The 21,743-nt window shown below is 37.5% G+C and overlaps 1 protein-coding gene across 1 annotated transcript in view; it reads right to left on the reverse strand.

The window, feature by feature from the left end:
* Positions 1–21,743, reverse strand: part of ANO2 (anoctamin 2) — a 184,287-nt gene that overhangs the window by 118,703 nt on the left and 43,841 nt on the right. Inside the window, exons 7-10 of the mRNA XM_074572779.1 lie at positions 21,682–21,730; positions 18,487–18,542; positions 18,231–18,272; positions 12,301–12,365 (exon numbers count right to left, since the gene is read on the reverse strand). Coding sequence (XP_074428880.1) covers positions 12,301–12,365; positions 18,231–18,272; positions 18,487–18,542; positions 21,682–21,730 — 212 coding nt within the window. The remainder of the gene's footprint in view (positions 1–12,300; positions 12,366–18,230; positions 18,273–18,486; positions 18,543–21,681; positions 21,731–21,743) is intronic.

Consider the following 21,743-nt stretch of genomic DNA (forward strand, 5'->3'; position numbering starts at 1 on the left):
ATACCCCACCATTTCTCTCCAGGTAGAGTTGCCTATGTCCAAACTTTTCTGGATTTGTCATTTTTTCTCCACGTGAAAATTTTCTCAGGGCAGGATTCAAACATTTATTACAACCATCTGGGACACCTGGGTAGAATTACTGCTCAGCAGCAGCACTGAGGCTGCTGCGCATCCAGAGATCCTAGAGATTTCTACCATGTTTGTGCCTGACAGCATATACACACATATTCTGTCCAGACAGTCCCAAGAAGAAACTTATCACTGCTAAATCCAGATATACAGCGAGTTCATCAAATGGAGCAATATGGAAGCCAAGAAAAGCTCCTGGCAGAAGACAACCCCCCTTGGAACAACTTGACAAGAGACAAAAAAACTTTTTTTATTAAAATTTTAAGAGGAGAAAAAAAACAACAACGGAACCTCAGCTAAATTACAATGCAGCTGAGTCTGCGTCAGGAAAGAAAAAGTCCATTAGAGCGGCCAACTGGTTCTGCATGCACAAAACAAAGAAAGGAGCCTCTGTCCAAGGCAAGAGCACATGGTTTTCCCTAAATCGGAGATAAAGATCAAGACTGTCCAGTAGACAGTGATTATGAGGGTGTTTGTGAAAACAGTTGATAAGCCAGTGCTAGAACCCTAAATAAAACCCTAAATGCTGAAAGATAGCTCTAACATTCATGTTTGTGTTCACATCTGCCAATGCCACTCATTCACTTCGGAACACTTGGTACCAGATTGGTAAGACCTGGAAACAAGTTCAGAGCAAGAGCCTGTCTTTTGATTTCCATAGAAGACTTCATACTCTGTATTTTCTCTAGCAAGTAATGCACTTCTCTAGCAAATAATCTGCAGTGCTTCTGGTTGAGAGCATTCACCAAGGATGAAAAGAGAAACTATGGATCTGACTGGTTTTGCCTGAAAGTAGAATGAAGCAAGACGCCACAAGAGCCATTCACTTAAGCCCTTTCAGCTAAAGTTCTTGTTTGAAAACATTAGTTAACAAATATTTGCGATCTCCCTCAACGGTAACTGAAATCTGGAGCCAAACCTACCTAAATTATGTATCATATCAGCCATAGATACATTTTCTTCCAAGGCACTGTGAAATATTACTTGTGATCCATTATAGGACACAAAAAAAACACTGTCAAAATATTGCAACTCCTTTGAGAAAAAAAATTTTGAAATTCACTTAGATGTAGAACTATGTTTTCCCCTAGACTCTTGGCTCAACAAATAAGTATTATTCAACACAATAACAGGGTACTGTTTAGGGAGAAGGTGATGAGTGTGGAGGAAGTGAATATTCAAGTTCTCAAATTCTATTGTATTCAAAAACCTGGGAAAAATATGTAGAATAAAACCCACGGAATTTGTGTATTAAGTGCAATTTAAAATAGCAAAAGATCAAACCTTAGCCTGTAAAGAAAAAAATAGGACAAGCCACTTACTGAGCTTCATTGGTGCACAAACCTTATTGCTTCGATTCCAAGAAATTGTCAGAATACAACTGAAAGGGCATAGTTTGTGGTGATGGATTATAAACTAAAAAAAGCGTTTGTTTACTGACTGTAATACAAAGAACAATAGAAGCATAATAAGTAGACATGTAATGTGACTGAGACAGAAATTAAGGCTGACTACCTACCAATTGTATAAGCAAGCAACATGATGCCGGTTAGTCAGCAGCACTGTAACTGCATTCTCCCCTCTGTTATGGGAGAATGCAAAGCTTCAGTGCTTCTACAGAGCATTTTTTGATTTGTGTATGGCCTTTGTAAAGTGTCCAGGTCCCCATGGTTAAAGAGACCTTTTATGTAGAGCTAGACACAAAGAGAATGCGATTTGCAGGAACATAAAATAATAACACGTGCATAGCACTTTAGGTGCAGTAACAGCAGTCCTTAACCTTATGTAGTATTTGAAAGTATTAAGTGCCTGATTACATGATTCTGTTGATGTCTGGATTTGCCTGTCATGTTCTTCGCCTAAAAGTTCTACGTGTCTGAGACTGCAGTAGCCACAGCAGACCTTACTAAAGAGAGACATTTTGAGCAAGAGTAGTAATGCAGTGTTTGTCCCATCACCTGTAAGAGCTCATGCTTAAGACAACCTATGTACACTCAGCGTCTCTCTTTAGCTTTCTTTACTTTATTCTTTAGCATACTTTATCAACCAAAACTGCCAGTAACCGTCCAAACCTGGCAAATTAAAAATCCACAGCGGGTAGCCTGGCTACATGAGGCTGAGTCAAAACCAACGCAAATCAGTAGAGGTTACCTATGAGGAAGTGAGTACAGTTTCACTTATAAGCACCTCAGCACACCAAATGACGCTCTACATAAGAAACAAATAATTAATACAGTTATACATATAACATGTCTGCTCATAATAAACTCTACAAGCTCCTACAAACAAGGAGTAACCTATTTAATATGATACAGTGAATCAGCCTTTCTTTTAGACTGGCAGGCAGGTTACCAAGTCTTTTTCTTCCTATTTTTTTTAACATCTATTATGACTTGCTTTTCTGGCATTACTTTACTTGCAAATGAGATGCTTGTCCACGATTTTACATTGAACAAATGTGAGGTCACTGATTATTTATCACTTTCCTAACCTTCAGTTTTCACAAGATAATTTGCATGATTTTTATCATCTAATTTAACAGAGTTTGAAGCTCAAATACTGACTTCTTTTCATAAATGACTTGATTTATAACAACTAATATTTCATGAATGCTTTCTTGCTTTTCAAATTAATACAGCTAAGCCTTACTACAGGGTCTGAATTCATTTCATGTATTTGCTTTAATAAGTAAGTACTTGTAAGTACTTGCATTGTAAGTAATACTACTGTCAGATAGACACCATCTAGTGGCTAATAAACAGATGTGTAATTGACCAATTCCATAAACTTCTATGATGAAGTGATTGGCCTGGTAGGTGAAGGGAGAGCGGTGAAGATTGTCTACCTGGACTCAGTAAGGCCGTTAACACAGTCTCCCATAAGATCCTCATACAGCAGCTGTTGATGTATGGGCTGGATGAGCAGACAGTGAGGTGCATTGAAAACTGTCTGAATGGCTGGGCACAGAGGGTAGTAGTCAGCCGCACAAAGCCTAGTTGGAGGCCAGTGACTCGCAGTGTACTCCAGGGGTCAATACTGGGTTCAGTCCTGTTTAACACCTTCATTAATGATCTGGATGATGGGGCAGAGTGCACCCTTAGCAAGTTTGCAGATGACACAAAACTGGGAGGAGTGGCTAGTATGCCAGAGGGTCGTGCTACCATCCAGAGGGACCACAAGAGGATGGAGAAATGAACTGGCAGGAATATTGTGAATTCAAAAAGGAGAAGGTCAAAGTCCTGCACCTGGGGAAGAACAATCCCATGCATCAATATTTGCTGGGGGCCACCCAGCTGGAAAGCAGCTTGGCAGAAAAGAACCTGGGGGTCCTGGTGCACACCAGATTGAACATGAGCCAGCAATGTGCCCTTGCTGCAAAGAAGGTGAATGGTATCCTCGGCCACTTTAGGCGAAGTATTGCCAGCAGGTCAAGGGAGGTGATCCTTCCCCTTTATTCAGCACTGGGGAGGGCACACCTGGAGTTCTGTATGCAGTTCTGGGCTCTTCAGTACAGCAGAGACATGGACATACTGGAGAGAGTCCAAAAAAGGGCAACGAAGATGGTTAAGGGACTAAAGCATCTCTCGTATGAGGAAAGGTCGAGAGAGCCAGGAATGTTTAGCCTAGAGAAGAGAAGGCTCAGGGGGATCTTATTAATGTATATAGATACCCAAAGGGAGGACGCAAAGAACATGGAGCCAGGCTCTTTTCTGTGATGCACAGTGACAGGACAAAACTGAAACACAGGAGATTCCCTCTGAACATCAGGAAACACCTTTTTACTCTGAAGGTGACAGCACTGGAATAGGTTGACCAGGGAGGCTGTGGAGTCCCCCTCCTTAGAAATATTCAAAAAACATCTAGTCACAATCCTGTGAAACTGGCTCTAGATGGCCCTGTTTGAGCAGGGGTTTGGACCAGATGACCTCCAGAGGTCCCCACCAACCTCAACTATTCTGTGATTGTGTGATCTTTGAGCACTTCAATTGCAACTATTCCACCAAGAAAGTAATACACAACAGCAGTAATCACCTGCTTAAATACTGCATTAAGATGTTCATTTTTCTGCTCTCTGTACTGACTGTGGAAGTTCAGAGATTTCTCATGTTGGAAACCTTTATGCGGGTGTTTTCTGTGGATAATTGTTACATGTTTCCTTGGGCAGTGGAAGAACTCAAAGAAGTTACATGGTTAATCTCTTCACTCACCTGCCCTCTTGGTTTTTTCCACTGTTGGAGACAGGTTACTGGATCAGACAAAGATCTGGTCTGCTCTAATATAACTTTTGCACACAGACAGATAGGATCCTCATACAAAGCATCTTAATATTGGGGTATACCTTTAAACCAGATGACAAGGGTTGGTCTTAACCCCTGGTCAGTGCTCAAGGAGTCAGAAAAGGACCTCCTCTCACCCCACCATGTCATAACCAGAACTTTCTACTGAGATTAAGATGTCAATAGCAGTTTTCAAAGAAAGATAAGCAGAACTAACCACCCAAATGCAGCAACTGTTTTCTACTCCCTGAAGCTCTCAGTCACACACACCTCTAGATGCCTACAAATACTTGTATGCATGCATATAAAAATGTGCAGGACTTTCTCTTTTGTTTCAATGGGGCCTCCCACCTCTGGGTATTCCTTCTCCAATTTAAAACAACTTTCATTTTCTATCAAAATACACTGATACCACCTCCAAAGATACCTGTTGGATTGGGACCTATTCAAGTCCATTATGAAATGTAAGTTTCTGGCTGTGAAGTTTAGGCACCATACAGGCACGAAGGAGCTTAGCCTGAGACAGTTCTGCACACAGATAAAACCGAACTCTATCTGCCTACAAAACTACACAATCCAAGGGGGAAGCATGAGGAAGCTGCACAGAAACAACCACAGTCTTCAGAGCCTTGGCTTTGCATAAGTCCTGATGTAGATGTGCACATCCTTTGCTGGATCTAGCTTTTGAAAATCCCACTGAAGGAGTGAGGAATCTGGATGGTAATGAGGATCTTAGTGCTCAGACAGTGACCTGAAGCCTGGGAATTATGTTTATCAGAAAGCAGTGATCTGGTTTTCCTCAGCACTGCAATACGAGCCTACTGGTTTAAAATTCCATCTCTCATACAAGCATCAATAAATAAGACCAAGCTCTTGCCAAAACACACACAGAGAGAACCACTTCCTACAGGACTGGCAAAGTCTATGAAATGCAGAGATATAAGTAAATCATCCCACTCCAGCCACGGCCTGGACCCAGCAGAATAATTCAATACAAATTCTTAAGTGATTTATGCACCATGAGCAAAAACCCTCTGCTTTGCAATAAACACAGGATGGAGCACTAATGTATGCCCTGTGATGAGAAGTTCCAGGGGTAGAGGGGAAAATCCCTACAACTGCACACGAAAAGTGCTGTCTTAACATCAAGCAGCTGATATGCAGTCCATTTAATGGACGTATGACTTGATACAAAAGTCCATTCATAAATAAACTGGGGTCATGAAGAGTAATGAGATCACACAGACACTGGATAGGGGAAAGAATGATAATGATGGAGAAAGCATTCCTTTCTCAACAGCTAGGACTCTGCTACAGGGTCCCACCTGCTCCTGGATCCCTCCAGGAAACTCTCTGCTATAAAAATTGGCACAAAGGACAACATCAAGGCTGAGTGGTTGCTGGCATAGCACTTCCCACTGTACCTAGTGTTTTAATGATGATGAACTGTAAGTTGAACGTACCCCATGTTGTGACTGAACCTTTGTTGTAGATTCATCTTGTTGGAACTATAAAAAGATGTTGGACTTAAAGTGCAAAAGGGTCATAGCAAGAAGATATGCTCAGACTATTGCCTAAGGCACATTCTCAGCAGAAGTTTGGAAAGGAGCTAGATGGACTACTGCCAAAGTTACTGGTAGAGCTCATGGGCATTTTTCTACTTAATGCTATGTTTGTTCGATTACTGCATTTTCCCAGGCTTAAAGCTGTTTTCTCTTTTTCCTAATAAAGAGTTCCTTGCATATAGCCTCAGCATCTTTGTGAATGTTGAAGATATGCCTGCTAAAGACAGTCAGGGAAGAATTGCATAGTGTTCCCATAATTCTGTATGGGAACTGAGTCATTTAGTTATTTGCCAAGAACTGTTTTTTACTGTCATTACCCACCTGGCATAAGAGGTCCTTCTCCAGGATTACATGAATCAGTGTCATCTCAGAAGAACGCTACAGTAGTTCGCCAGACTAAGGGGAAAGCACAAGACTCTCAACACACTGATCACTAATACCCCAAAAGAAAGCAAGTTCATTCCTCCCTCAAAGGGAAAGGGAATCCCAAAAAATGAGGAGCACCCCACTGGTACACAGTGAAGGAAAAGGGCTGTAAGGGAAAAGAATCAATGGATAAGCCTGAAACATTCTTAGTTTGAACTGAAAAGGCATTTCTGTTAAATAAGGAATCAAACTGTCAGGTAGAGAAAAGCTCTTCATTGCAATAGTGTACAGACCCCACGCTGTAAGTGACGTCTTACTCAAAAGCTAGTAAATAACCACCACCTGACATAGCAGTTGCTTCAGCAGAGAGAAAAGATCATAGCGTAACTATTATCCAGGCATTAGGAACTGTATATAAGCCTGTACATCCACCATGGTGGAGTTTTCACTTTTCTCTGCAGCCTTACAGAAGCTGGTGATAGTCACGTGAGCCTTGCAGTGGGAGGGAGTGAAGGGAGCTCACTGCTCTCAGTCTGCTTGGCTGTATACGGGAGGCAGGGCTCATCGTCCCCTGCTTTGAAACCTGGCTTTCAGAAAAGTTACAGGTATTTGTTGGAAATCTGGGAACTGTAAGACTGACTTGCTGGGTCAGCCATCCCGGTAGAGAATGGGGCACTGTATATGTATCTATCGCAAAATATTACTTTGGACTGATCAGGCTTGGCTCTGAGGCAAGCATTAGAAAGGTTTGTTCAATCCCTGTGACATAACCACATATTACAAGGTTGTTTTCTGCCAAAGTAGTTACATTGCATAAAAAATAAAGATCAGACATTTACCTAGGTTAATCAAGTTTAATCAATGGTTGAACAACACTTCAGTTGAAATTAGGGAGGGCATCTCAGACCCTTATTTTCAAGTTCTTAGAATTCTAGACAGTATGTGGAGATAAATGTTCTCTCTCCAGAGATGAAAATGTGGCTACAAAGAACAGTGGTGAAAGAAGTAGTGATTTGCTAATCCATTAATTAGGATAGATGGCCACAGTTAGGGGAAGACTGTACCAGAAACTGATCTTAACCCCACTTTTGCCAAGGCAGAAACACTTATCTCTAAAGACAATAAAAATACCATTTCAGTAGAACTCCTCTTTTCTTACTTTATTGCTCCTTTAAAACTACTCTATCTGAAGTAGGGTAAGCAGATATACCCGTTTTGTTTCGTGTGGTGAAGACTGATGAAAAGAGAAAAATGTAAAAAAGGCAAACCAGTAATAACATGTTTGGGGCCTGATTGCTTACATTGAACACTGTACTACACAGGCCCTGGGATGCTGCAAGTGAAGGCAACAGTATTCAGAGCTGAGAAAATCAAACTTCAGGATATCGTAGGTCTGTCATCACTTTTAAAACTTCCAGGAAGAGAAAGCTACAGGCTGCTCTGCTTTAGGAAGACAGCATTCAGCTGTGGGAACCAGGGGGAACTGGTGACGGTGGTCAAGAGCAGGTTCAACACAGGCATACTGCAATGAAGGGCCAGAATTCATTACACACAAAGTTGAAACAATTTTCCATACAAAAGAAAAACATAGTTAAAAATAGGAAGGAAGAAATATATTAGGCAGACAGTTTGAGAAACAGAAACTCCCAAGTTTTGATTTACGTGCTATACACTATAAATAATATTTTTGTTAACACACTTTTCCACCTACTCTTGCAAAAAGAATTTTTGTATACATAGTCTTGATCTTTACAATGACCATGTCTTCCCAGTTTTAGGCTTTACAGCAAGATAAGCATATGCAGGCACTTGGAGCTTTGAAAGTAGTCATGCTATAGATAATGTAGCCTGTTCGTTATTAAGAAGTTAGGTGAAGTCCTAGCAATAGGAAACAGAAATGAAAACATGAAAAATTAGGCAGGCTGGAACCTTCTAGAAGTACTAGTACTAAAATAAGCTCTATCACAATTAAAACCTAGCTAGCTCTGCTTGACTTCCTAGGGTAAGGTAATTTTGTATTAATAACAAGATAACAAAAGGGAAGCTCCCCTCTACGATGATGGTCCCCTATCTGGAATTGTAGTCCACATACAAGTTCCCATCTGCAGCTGCTTCAGAATGTCCATTAAGAAAATAGGTTGCCAGTTTTTCAGGAATTAAGCAAGCTTTTTGTCTCAGAAGGATAACCACTTCTTTGTGATATCTGTAACCTTAGCATACTCACTTCATCTGTCATTTAGAGCTCCTAAGTGATAAAGGTTGCATTCAACCAGAAATATAATTCATTATAAATTCTATTACACTTACACCTGCTAAATATGTTTTCTTGACCTGCTATAGCTCATTAGAGATGCACTGCTAAAAGACAAGAGACAATGGCTGTAAATTGTACCAAGGAAAATTTGGTCTGAAGATCAGGAAAAAAATCTTCCCCTTGAGTGTGGTGCAGCACTGGAAAGGGATTTCAGAGAGGCCGCGTGATCTCCATCCTTGGAGATATCAAAACTCGTGAGCAACTTGATCTGGCTTTCAAGCCAGCCCTGCTGTGAGCAGAGAATAGGTTTAGGTACCTCTAGAGGTCCCTGTTCACAACCTGTTCATTCTAGAATCACATAGTTAAAACTTTGATCAACATACTATAACATTTATTAAAAAAATCATAAAACTGGTTTTCTTTATGCAGGTTCATAAAACTGCTAGGAAGTGTCCTCCCTGTCTCAGGATCAACAGTAGTATTGCCCCTTAGGAAACTAACAAATGCATTAACTGCAAAAATTGCTAAAAACTGGTTTTGAATTCATCTTCATTTGAGAAAAGAGCATCATCAAAACAGAAAAAAATCAATGAACCACAGATATGTTTATAGCACCTTTTAAATTACATTGCAAGGACTGAGAGGAACTACTGTTGGTAAGTACATTCCTACAAGAAAGCTACACTAGAGAAACTCCCTAGTAGAAATCAATACTTAAATTAGGATGAGAAAAAAAGTATATTATAACAGGCAAACCTCTAGAGCCCTGCATGTCCTAGAACTGCAATTTTCATTCTCTACTTGTTAATATATCACTCGTGCATTCCAAGTCTAAGGGTGACTGAAAGAGAAGGTAAACCATTTTCAGTACTTCTAGCCTTAAGATATCTGTTAGCAAATAATTTCTAATTTCTCTCTCAAAAAATGTTTATCATCCTCTTCATCTGAGTTGAAAATAGACATATATGAAAGACAAACATTTAATTCATATGGCTACATTTAAACATTCATATGCTTTTGAAAATAAAGCACTGCATTAGCTAGGCTTTGTTTTAAGCAATGTTATTTAATATCTGGATGTGCACTGAGAGACTGGGTGTTACAAACATTTTACAAACAAACCCTCAATTCACACTGTACTATCTGCGTGATCTGCACTATATATTCCCTTAAAGTTTTTAACTGAAATCATTTTGCTGTAGAATAGAAATACGTAAGACCCACCATATTCTCATTTGGTGAAACCTTTCTCACTCACAACTGCATTTCCTGATTTACAAAAAAAATTAGCTTTTCCATATAGCCCAAAGAGGTGCATAAAGCCAGCGCAGAATACTTTTACAGATGAAGATACAGGGGTGAATGGAACTGTCAGTAGATATCATAATGGTTCTTTATTTGGTTTTACGTTTTTAAGAACTTGAAAATATTCTAAGACTGACTATGCAGCTAGCAGTCCCTCAGGATGTCAGACCTTAGAAGGGACCTCAGAGAATCCCTGGACTGTGCCAAGAGTGAGCATAGCAAACATGTCATTCCTAGCTTTGGTGTACAATCACTTGGAAACTGGCAACAACTGTATGGCCAGAAGCAAGGAACTGAGGCATATGATTTATAATAATAATTTATAACTGAGGAATAATTTATAATAATTCTACAGCGTCATATCTAGCCTTCCAGCATAGGTACTTTGGTTAAAGAATTACTTTTGATTTACATTCTTACTGTATAAAGGTGAAATAGGAATAGTTAAAAAGATTTCCACTGTTGTAAGTTGTATTAAGAAATAAACTAAAAAGCCTAATTAATTTGGGGATGTGAATATTATTTAAGAAACATACTTCAACACAATTAATGTATTTGAAAACATCAGTCAGAACAGGCTTTGAATATAAAACAAAATAAATGCTGCTTCTTCTGTCCATCAAAGGCTGAATACAAACTTTTTAAGTTACACAGTACTCCCATAACCACTGGAGCACAAGCTAATCAATCTAAGAAAGAAGGATCACAGTAAATTATCAAAATCCCCGAAGTATGGCTGATGTTTGCCAAGGGAATAAACACACCCACATTGAGACTGAGCTCAAATCCCCCCCACAGTACAGAGGTGCAAAAACCTAGTTCAGTTGCAGAAAGAAAAGGGTGGTAATTTTTCAGGTATATATACTCTAAAGCTCTAACATTACTCAGAAAATAAAAACCACATTTATTTTAGTGGTAACATTCAAACTTGCAGTCAAGCAAAGTATAGAAGAATCATCTCTGAGAACAGAGAATCAATTGCACATGTCTGGTTCTTTTTTTCTTTCTCACAGAAGTTTAAACCACAGAATTTCTATGAAATCATATCAGTATAGTGAAACATTATAATGGAGACAGCAAAATACAAATGAAGATGGAGTGTAAGCAGGTGTACCTCTATTTTTAATTCAACTGGGCTGTCACGTTTGGTAAAACTTGAGAATTCCTCTAGCCATTCACAGTTTAACCTAATATTTGTAATATTTACTAAAAACATACCAGGTGTTTTAATCTTGTTCTGATTTACCTGTTCCATACAGTAGCCTGGCCTGGAATAACTGGTATTCAAAAAGTACATAAATCCTTCACAAAAACGTTAAGGCAAAAAAGAGGAAATTTCAAAGCCTTGCAGAACCTTTGTAAGATTTGGTGGTGTCGATACCATTTGTCAATTTGAAACATCTCACTCCCAATAAAGAGCAAATCTGGTCATGCTACAAGTTAGCGGTTAAGCCCTTGAAAAACTATATGCAGTATTTCAACTTTAACTCAAAATACAATAAATACATTTTACAAAGATTATTGATTATCCTTATTACTGATACCAGCTCTCACAGGTAAAGACATAGGGGCAGCTCATATAATAAAAGTTAGTTGGAGTTTGATTATTCAAAACATAAATGCTAATGAATGTCATCTTTCTTATGTATACAAATTATCCAGGTACAGGTTTTTTTTCTATTGTTTGTTAATATCACAGTTCATTTATTCCCAGACAGATATCTCATGTTAGAATATTTCAAGTCAGCAGTTTTCACAAAGATTTCTTTTTCTTTACTCAGTATACAACAGTTGTATACAACAAAAATTGCTTTGTTTTGGTTTGGCTTTCTTGTAGAGATATTGTGGAAATTCCTTAAAAAGCATGGTGGTTTTGTTTTGTCTTATTTTAAACCCAACTTATTCTATGTTTGTAATGTCAAAATTCAAAATATACAAAAAACACTGGGAACACATATGGATGTGTTCAGATGAATAAAACTTGTAAAACCAGGAATAAAAAAATCAAATCAATTTCAAGACTGTCAAATACTTTCACACTGATTCATGATGTGAACACCAGCTTCTGATTATTCACCAGACTTCGTGACCATACTCTACAATAAAAATTTATGAATGTAGATGTAAATTCCTCTTTTTTGAAAGAATTAATGCTTTATAAAAAAAAATAATTGAAGCGTTACATTCTTCCAGGAATAAGCACTATACAAAAACAAAGGTACATTATTTAGTGTATTTTTATTAAAGTAAACTGTCATCAGAGCGACAGAAAAGCAGTCAGAGCATTATTTTTAATGCTCTGATCAATCCTAGATTTCATTTGCTGAAGTAACTGGAAGGAAGTTAATTAATTTACACCAGCTAAAAAACAGGTCCCTTAGTGTATTATATAAATCCAGATTACCTTATGAGGTCAATAGGCTGAAACTTGTAAAATGCTCCGTATCTTGCCCATTCTCGATACAGTAACTAAAAAAAACCCAAACAAAACAGAAAGTTAAGCTGACACAAGTGCTCCCATCTGTTTTTACAAACATCTTCTAAGAGTTAAAAATATATGTACCAAAAAAAGCAGTTTCCCATACTTCAATACCAACTTCCAAGTACATTTTTCAGCCAGTTATGGAAGACTGCAACCAAGCCAGCAACGCGAGCATGGCATACACACGTCTTTCTCCACATACCTACCGCCTCCTCACCACATTTATTAGAGATTGATGTTAAATAGAAAGCCTCAAAAGGAGAAATAAAAGACTCTGTAGCCTGTAGTGAAAATCTTTGGAAAGATGCTAGAAATAATCCTACTTACAGAGTGAAATTCTTCTATGATATAATTTATTTAATGTCTGGAATCACACCATAGGTAAGTACTGACCAGTGTTTCTAGGTCCAAGGTGAAGAGAACTGAGGTAAGAGTCCAAAACTGGTATGTAAAAACATACCAAGAGGTAACAAATGTGGCAAAAGCAGCCTGCTCTCCTGCTCAGCTCCTGAGGCTACTACACCCAGTAGAGACCCTTTTCTCCCCATGCTGCGCATGGACACACAAGTTCACGTGTTTACTGTTGGAAATGCAAATTCACCCACAGGTTACAGACAGCACAAAGGAAGGTGCAGATCTTACAGAAACTTCTTACTATGGGAGGAATCTAGTGGGAAGAGAGTCAGGGTTAAAAGGAAACATTTCAGGACCTGTGGTATATTAACCACAATACACTCAACTGCAACAGGAAAGGGACTCGGGGATAGTCTTCCTCTTTAATTGCTCTTTAATTGCTGTGACACAACCTTGTTGAACTTTCAAAAAGAAAAAAGAAACCTTTGACAATCTTTTACAAGAGGCCGTAAAGGAAACTGGTAATTATTGCATGAAAGACATCATGCCATTCTGAAACAAAAGCCAGATGCTGGATAGAAATTACCATGCAATTAACAATTTAGTAAAAGTGTTAACTTGATAGCAGGAGATTTTATAACTGTGTATGCATTTATTAATAATCCAGAAAAGGCATTAAAAAATTAAACTTTCCAGAATTATATGAAGACCAAAGGAAGACCAGAGGAAACATCAGCAGGATCTAACAAAGTTGGATGACTGTTCACTATGTTTTATCTTCAGAGAAAAATAAAAAGCAGGACAGTCTTGTGTGAAAGACTAAAATTTTCCATGGAACCACCTGAAATGTTTGTATTCCTTTCCCAGTTTTACACTGTGACAAGACTGTAGACTGTCTAAGATAACATGCTTACTGAAAACTGTTTCTTGAAGTACAAAGTGCATCAAAAAATAACGAACAAATAATTAGAATATGGTGATAAATATAACTAAATTAACCACATCACTATTGCTAGATTATAAATCTGTATCATCCAAAAAGGCATGTGTCTTTTATCCCTATTTTCAAATAGGAGAATAGGACAGGCTTTTATCCCTATTTTCAAAAAGGAAGCGGAGGTGGTCCATAAAAAGAGTAGCATATGAGAGGTGCAGTCAGCTTCTTTAAAATAAGGCATCACATCATTGGCACAACTTGACCATAGGAAGTTCCATCCAAACATGAGGAGGAACTTCTTTCCTTTGAGGGTGGCAGAGCACTGGCACAGGCTGCCCAGACAGGTGGTGGAGTCTCGTCTCTGGAGACATTCAAAACCTGCCTGGATGCGTTCCTGTGCAACCTGCTCTAGGTGACCCTGCTCTGGCAGGGGGGTTGGACTAGAGATCTCCAGAGGTCCCTTCCAACCCCTACCATTCTGTGATTCTGTGTGATTCCTAGTAAGATTGGAGTAGTGATGAAACTGTGTTTTGAGAACAAGCTTCTGTGTGGAGTACCTGCTACCTCCAAGAGATGACCTCATACCTCAGTTCCTCCCTTGCTGTGAGCACTGACCGACAGTCCCTCACCTGTCTCGTGGAAATTGTAGTTAATGTGAAGCAGAGTAGTTGCTGAGTTAATACCTTGGAGACTTCTATTCCTCTGTAAACTTTGGTTGGGATTAGGCAATAAGTTTTAAAGCTACTGGGGAGGAAGACACAAACCAAGAAACACACGCACACAAATACACAAACAGGTGCAAACAGAGGATATTCCAAGAGAAGTTACATTAAATATTTGTTTATTTTTTTCTTTAACAGAAAAAAAGGTACTCCAAATATAGCCCAAATCAGTAATTTTAAAATAGTAAGATATAGATTTTTTTCAAAACGTGTAGTATGTGAAACTCATCAGCCTAGTTGCAGACTAGATTGCAAAATGTTTAGTTCTATGTGCAAAATAGATGCTCATGAAGCATGGCGCTTTTTTCCCAGTAAATAATAGATTATTGCACAATGGAGTTATGTAAATATACAAGAGCTGGAGAGGATGCTAGTAACGAAGTACATACACTTTTTTCAATTATCAGTGGTTGTATCTGTCAGATGGTGCATTTTCACAGCTAGCAGCACGCTACACTATCTTATGAATTTAAGAGCACAATTAAAGTAAGTGTGGAGAAATTTCGGATACTGTAAGTGCAGAGTAATCTTGACATAGTTTGAGGTCTTCCAATCACATTTTTCTACTGTTTATAATGCCTCTCCTCCTGCAGATGCTATGTAAAAGAACTAAACATCCAATGAGCAATTAAGACCTGGATCCTGCAAACATGCACCCCATGAAGTGTTATTGTTCAGAATATGGAAACTAGCTTGCAACCACTTAAGTCAACAGAGCTATGCCATTGCATATTCATTAAGGACAAAGCATAACATGTTTTTTGTTCATAGATCAAGAAATAAACCCTACACTGCTGAAGCAACTCGGAATTCGTCAATGAAATTCAAGGAGTGTAGAGTCTTGGCTTTTAGAATATGATTCTTACAGAGCACAGTCTTTCTGTAAGTGAAGAAACTCATCTTTCTGTAAGTGCTTGGCACTCAGGGAAAGAAATGATGAGACTAGGTTTGATTTTCTTTGGCTTCAACAGAAGTTGAAGAGGATTGCCCTGACTGCCATATCGATATTTTCGTATGAATACTTGTAGTTACCTATTCAAAATCACTCCTTGCCATTACCCCACAGCATTACCTACAATTTTATTTATTTCCATAAATAATCATACTAATAAATGCATTCACTGAAATATAAAAAAACAAGAATGTTAAAGGTATTGAACTATTAGAACTACTTGAAAGCTGTTTTGAACGTAGCTACAGAATGGAATTTGAAGAGCAAAAAGAAAGGTTTTTCTAAAGTTGCGGTCAGTTCATGAACAGGTTGCAACAACGTTATGTCAGCCTACAGAATCACACTGGTTATTCTGATTCCAACGCACTGAAGGTGAGTTTATGGAATGAATATTTTCCATTAATGTGTGTTGCCCACATTAAATCTCAGTCTCAGCACTGCAATTTTACAAGATTAAGCTTAATCAGGAAGCCAGAATGTGCTTCCTTTCGTTAAATTTATTAAATTGAAATGAATTCTAGGAAGAGTTTTGTAATATAATTTATTATATTTTATCAGCTTCACTTAAAAGCAGTACTTTCTGTAAGTTTATAATAGTACTTTCCAACTGCTTCTAATATTCCAGGGATGCTGTTGTAGTACCTGACAGCAGTATATTTCCCAGATAGGTAACAAAGCCCTTATGTATTTCTCAGTGTCAGACATATTGATAGCAATGATGGGTTACAAGTTGCCAGTGGGCTAGAAGCTTAAAAAAGACTGAGTCAGTGTTTATACTCATGGCCAGTTATTACCATGCTACTGTGCAATAGCTTTCTTAAAAATGGTTTTTTCTAGAGCAGAAATCACACTAGAACAGGGAAATTCCTTTACTCCAATCAACAGTCTTCAGAAAAGAGTGGGTTTCATTGTCTGAAGACTTCTAATTCTCATAGGATGTGACAAAAGTATTATTTCACAGTGCATTTCCTTCAAGGAAATCCTGAACAGGGTTAATAGGGATTAACCTTTTATATTATGAACTGGTACATAAACCTTAATTACTTGTGCTGCCTAATTGGCATAAATATGCCAGACAAGCCCAGTTCATCGTTCTTTGGGCTTATACAACAAAAAATTGAAATGGAAGATAAAGATAAGTTAAAATGGACAAAATAAAAAGGGGTAGAAAAAAACAAAACTGAAAAATGCCCCCCTTCCTTTAAATGTGATCGGGGCTTTTCAGGAAATTAAACACTGGGACTATTAGATTCAGATAGAAAACAGATGATGTTATGCATAGAAATACTACAGCAGATTCAATGGCTAAGCAGCAGAGACATATGTGAATAATCAATGAAGTATTTCTGGAAAGAACCTTTTATGTTTTTAATACTTAACACTTCATAACTGAGCCTAATAGGCAGAATAAAAAGAAGGCAGCACAAAATAGAACTAGTAGGGTGAATATTTTTCCAGACACTAGTCCTTTTAGGCCCTCTTTCCCCCTTTTCCACAGTACCCAATCTTCCTCCATTGACTAATGTTCATTTACCTTCCTTCTCTAAAAATTTTGCTAACCTTACAGGTCAGTAAACTAGATAGCTGACTTTCAGAGTCCATTACTGTACCACTATTACCATTTAGAGAAAATTCTGTAAGTGCAGAGTAGACATTTTCTTCATGAACAAAAAGTTCAAAATAAGAGACATAAATATACAAGTTTGTTTTCCAACGTTGTCTCTTCTGCTTACCAAGGTTCATATATTAAATTAAATTGTATATGGCACATGAAGACATCTAGTGGCTGAATGTTAACACTATTTAGCAATAACTACAAAGAAGATTATGTTTTCAAATTTGTACAAAGCCAGAACTGGAGAAATCAAATTTATTTGTATGACCTATGAATTCAGTCTTCATTTCAAATGCTCAAATAATCATAATTTGTGGCAATTATAGTCTTGAGAGCTACGCTGTGGTTTGCCAATTTAATGGCATTTGCTTACCACTTTTTCAAGCAACAAAAGGCATACACCAACATGTAATACCACAGAGTTAAAAACATTTATGAAATTATTTACAAGTCACCAAGAATATATGCAATTTAATTTCTAGTATAGTCAATATTTTAGATATCCAAACATTCTCTTTTTCTTCATTCTTCCTTCCCCCCTTTCTCTCCCCACAATTTTCCCTCTTAATTTCCTGTCCTGTTCTTTGTATATCAAGGGAAAAAAAAAAAAAAAGCAAACATTGGAGAGCAATATGGAATGGATCTTAATGGATTACAGTAATTAAATGGTTTTGCTCATTTCTAATAGTAAGCATATGTATTAAAAACAGTTTGAATTCACATAGTCTTTGATTAGGCATCCATTTCTCTTGTGTAGGCAGTTGTTGGGTGTTATATTTTCAAAAGTCATTTGATAGCCTGAAACTTTTTATTTACAAAATAATTGGAAGCAGATTTTTAGGAATTGCATGTAATTTAATTGAATGCACAATCAAATGAAAAACACATCTATGTTTTATTCTAGTAACAATTGTTCTATAGTACCATCTGGTTATGGAAAGAAAATAATCATATAAATTATTTAACAACTTTTGCTTCCTGTCAGGTTGAAAAATGTTGTCTATGAATGCAGAAGGAAAATTGAAGCATTGCACAATGTAAATATCAAATTAAATTCACTGAAATACTTCATTAGAAAACTTTATAAAAAGTGTTGTGAAAAGATTTTTATATGCAGAAATAGAGGAAAAGAAATAATGCAAAAAATATATGCATTTGTAAAAACATTTATTTGATTGAACACTGGTTAATGCCTTATGAGAGCATTTAGGACACTAATTCACATTTATCACATTAAATCTAATATGAAATTAATTTTGCAATGTATTTTACCTTTCTTTCATTCATGTCATCATTTTGGCCTTCATATTCACCCTAGAGAAAAAAAAAAAATAACTCATGTAAAAATAGATAAAATTTAATAAACATTTTAATTTTAGGTCACAATTTGAAATGTAGTTATGTAAGAGTTTTTGTACTAGAATCACACACAGAATATATTTTCATTTTCCCAGGCAATAAACATTAATGTCTGTGCACTATTGAGTGATACCATCAGAGAACTAGATTTTTAATAGTATATACGTACATCATGAAGCGGGTATGCTGCATCATAAACATTGTTTGCTATTAATGTGCCAATACCTAAACGAAAAAAAAAATTAAGATGGTCAATAGTTAGGCAAAGTTAAACAGAAAAGATTATTACAGATTTCACTTTGTGACATTACAAAGCTGTATTACTGAAAATATTCAAACTCATGTCAAGATGAGTATATACCAGCCTAGAAGTACCTGGCTATGGAAAACCTGTTTTCACAGAAAACCTGTTTTCACAGAAAACCTCTTTTCAATACAGTGCTTTTTCTTGGGTGAACTAGTATGGTACAAAGACTGTTTTGACCACTTTCTCATCCTCATAGCAGAGGCACGTGACTGAGCATCTGTGAAGTTCTTCTTGAAGCTTGACAATGATCAGAACCATGGATCCCCACTGACACACCCAAACAATAAAATAAACCACTTTCACAGAAGTTTGTGATTGAAGAAACCCTTACTCTCTGGTGACTAATATTAGATCAGGTCTTGTTTTCACTAAACCAAGCACTGGGTTTTCCACCCTTCCTCATATCAATACATAAGGCCATCCTTCTGAGTTTGAAAAAAAGCTTCTTTGTTTGCAGGAGTTAAATCAGTTTGTGCTTGCCAAATTCATGATTATGCTGGAAACCTGGATGAACCGGGACAAAAACTGCTTAATCGTAAAGGCTGCAACCAGGAAGTCTGGTTAAGACTAGTAGTTTATTCCAGGCGTCTTTGCTCTCGATGTCCAGTAAAAAGGAACCTGCTAGCTTGTCTTTAGGGGTGAAAAAAATTACATAGTCGAATTACACAACTATCATTTTGAAATGTTAGGGAAAAGCCCTCTGGTCAGAGATGCTAGATAGGCATTACCTTTACATTTCTTCCTTGGTACAAAGAAAAATACTCTTACTACTACATGCATTAATGGAATCAGGAAATCTTCATGTTTGGATCATGTCAAGTCCTCTGTTGAAAGCATTTCATGTTTGGAAAGTTTACAATGGTTCAGAATTATGCTAGAAGAAAATATGTCATCCTTGTATAATATTGTAGAATTGGAATAAGATTCAGCAGATGTAAAAATCAAGAAGCAAATGTGTTTGAATTGTTGTTACTTTCCTCCTGTTATATTATGAAGCATATGTTTATGAAAACCAAAGACTGCACTACGTACTCCCAACACCACTGCCCTATCTCTTGTGGAAAATAAGCAATGAAATCTGAAAATAAAAAAAAAAAAACACAACAAAACAAAACAACAGAATAAACCAAGGATGCTTAAAGAAATCTTTTAAACCACTTACGATGAGTCATTTTAAGTCTTAAGACCACTGAGAAGGAAAACCTTGGTGACACATGAAGCATAGGACTTTTGGTGGAGGCTCTCAGAAGACCAAAACAATTAGTGAATTTAGGTAAAACATGATGCATAATCATGTTTTGGTTATGGGCCAGAAAGATGGGAAGGACAGGACGGTTAAAATATTTGCTTCATGTCAGATGGGATCTTGAGGTGACCTGATCTTGAAGTGGTTCAGCCTGTATTTTCACATTAGAGCAAAAAAGAAAAGGGCTGAAAAATCACTACTAGTGCTTTGATCTCTAATGGCGGCTTTTTTTATACTGTAAACAAGAACAAGCTATTAAAATAGAGAAAACTTTTAAGTAAGAGGCAAAAGGACCCCATTGGTAAAGTGCTCTTTCCCTCCCTACTTCCACCCTTGTAGGATGGATTGCTTCTTGCAAGCTTTCTCTCGGTCCAACAACTTTCAACAGGTTATACATAGTCTCTCTGGTTCCCTTGGGAAAGTGTCAGCTCTGGGTGCTGGCTTTTTGTCAACAGGCTTAGCGTCCCTGCTGCACTTCAGGCTTCTTGCTTTGTATACCTTACGCTGCCTTGTCTGGAAAATCCTGCACTCTAGAGACATCTACTTGCACAGGTTCCACAGCTCCAAGGAAAGCATGGTCTCCCCTGTCTCCAGGAGGGTTTCCTGGATGCCAGCTGGAGCAATCCAGCAAAATAAGGTAGCATTCCTTTCTACTGCCCCACCAAAGCATTTGAACAGATCAAAACATAGAACAACAGAGAGCAAACAGTGAACAAAATGGACACCAGCTGAACAATGTTTTAGAAATGAAGAATGCCTGACATATTTTCAACCATCTTTTCATTTTTCTAAAGCAAACAGTGTAATAATCATAAATTTAAATGTTTTGTTTTGTTTTGTTTTGCTTTGCTTTGCTTTGTTTTCCTGAGCAAAGCCAAGTATTTTTGGTTGAAAAAAGACAAATTATTTTGTTTGGGGTTTCTTTTTCCTTTAATTTGAAAAAAAAAAAAAATCTATTTCAGGAAGACCTAAATGAATCTATTTTCCACTCCAGCTGCTGGACCAAAGAAATCTATTACTACAGCTTCACTGCACAAAGTTACACCAAGACTGTGCAGGAATCTGTTGCTACAGCACAGTTATTCTTTGCAAGTACATTACCCTAGGACATTGCGATCTGCACATAAGTAGTCAAGCTTACAGAAGGACTTCCAGAAAACATGCCAGACAAGGAGCACTGTCACTTCTTCACCACCAGGAAGATTTGTGTCGTGGTATCACAATGGATGAAAGAAAAGGGTACAGAAAAGAGAATAAGCACTCCTGTACTTATGTATTGAACCTCAAGAAAACAAAAGCTCCAAATATTTCAGGAATACCCCAAAAGTATCACACAGTCTCTTCAAAACAGTCATAGTTAAGTCATATATTTCACTATGCAGTTCATGGACATAATTGTTAAAGCTGCAGTAATAAAAATAACCTGGAAAGATGTATTATTCTATTGAAATGGCAAGAAAAATCTGCTCCTGGAAGAAATAATAATACATATTGTAGTTGACATCTGAATTTTCAAAAGCAGATCATATAATAATCAAATCCAATTTTATAACAGCTCATGAAATGCAAGTTATGTGCCAGTTCCTGCACCTGTAGAAATGAAAAGCAAGCTCCCATTACTATGTCCTATCCAAACCATGGGCCAGAAAGCCTGATTTTATTCCTCAGAAAAAGACATTTGTTTCAATCTCTATTTTTTGTGGAAATGTGCCAGCATACTTTTGTGTCCTGCTAGAAAAATAAATATTCTGTGAGATACTTAAACAATTCCTTTCAAAACAACATATATAATTATCTTCCCACTTTCTTACCCATGTTGTTTCTGGCCTTTGTAGATGTGCGCTTCAAAATTTCACGTACCTGTGGAAAAGAA

Source organism: Larus michahellis, chromosome 1 (genome assembly GCF_964199755.1).
Source record: "Larus michahellis chromosome 1, bLarMic1.1, whole genome shotgun sequence".
In the NCBI taxonomy this organism is placed as follows: Eukaryota; Metazoa; Chordata; class Aves; order Charadriiformes; family Laridae; genus Larus; species Larus michahellis.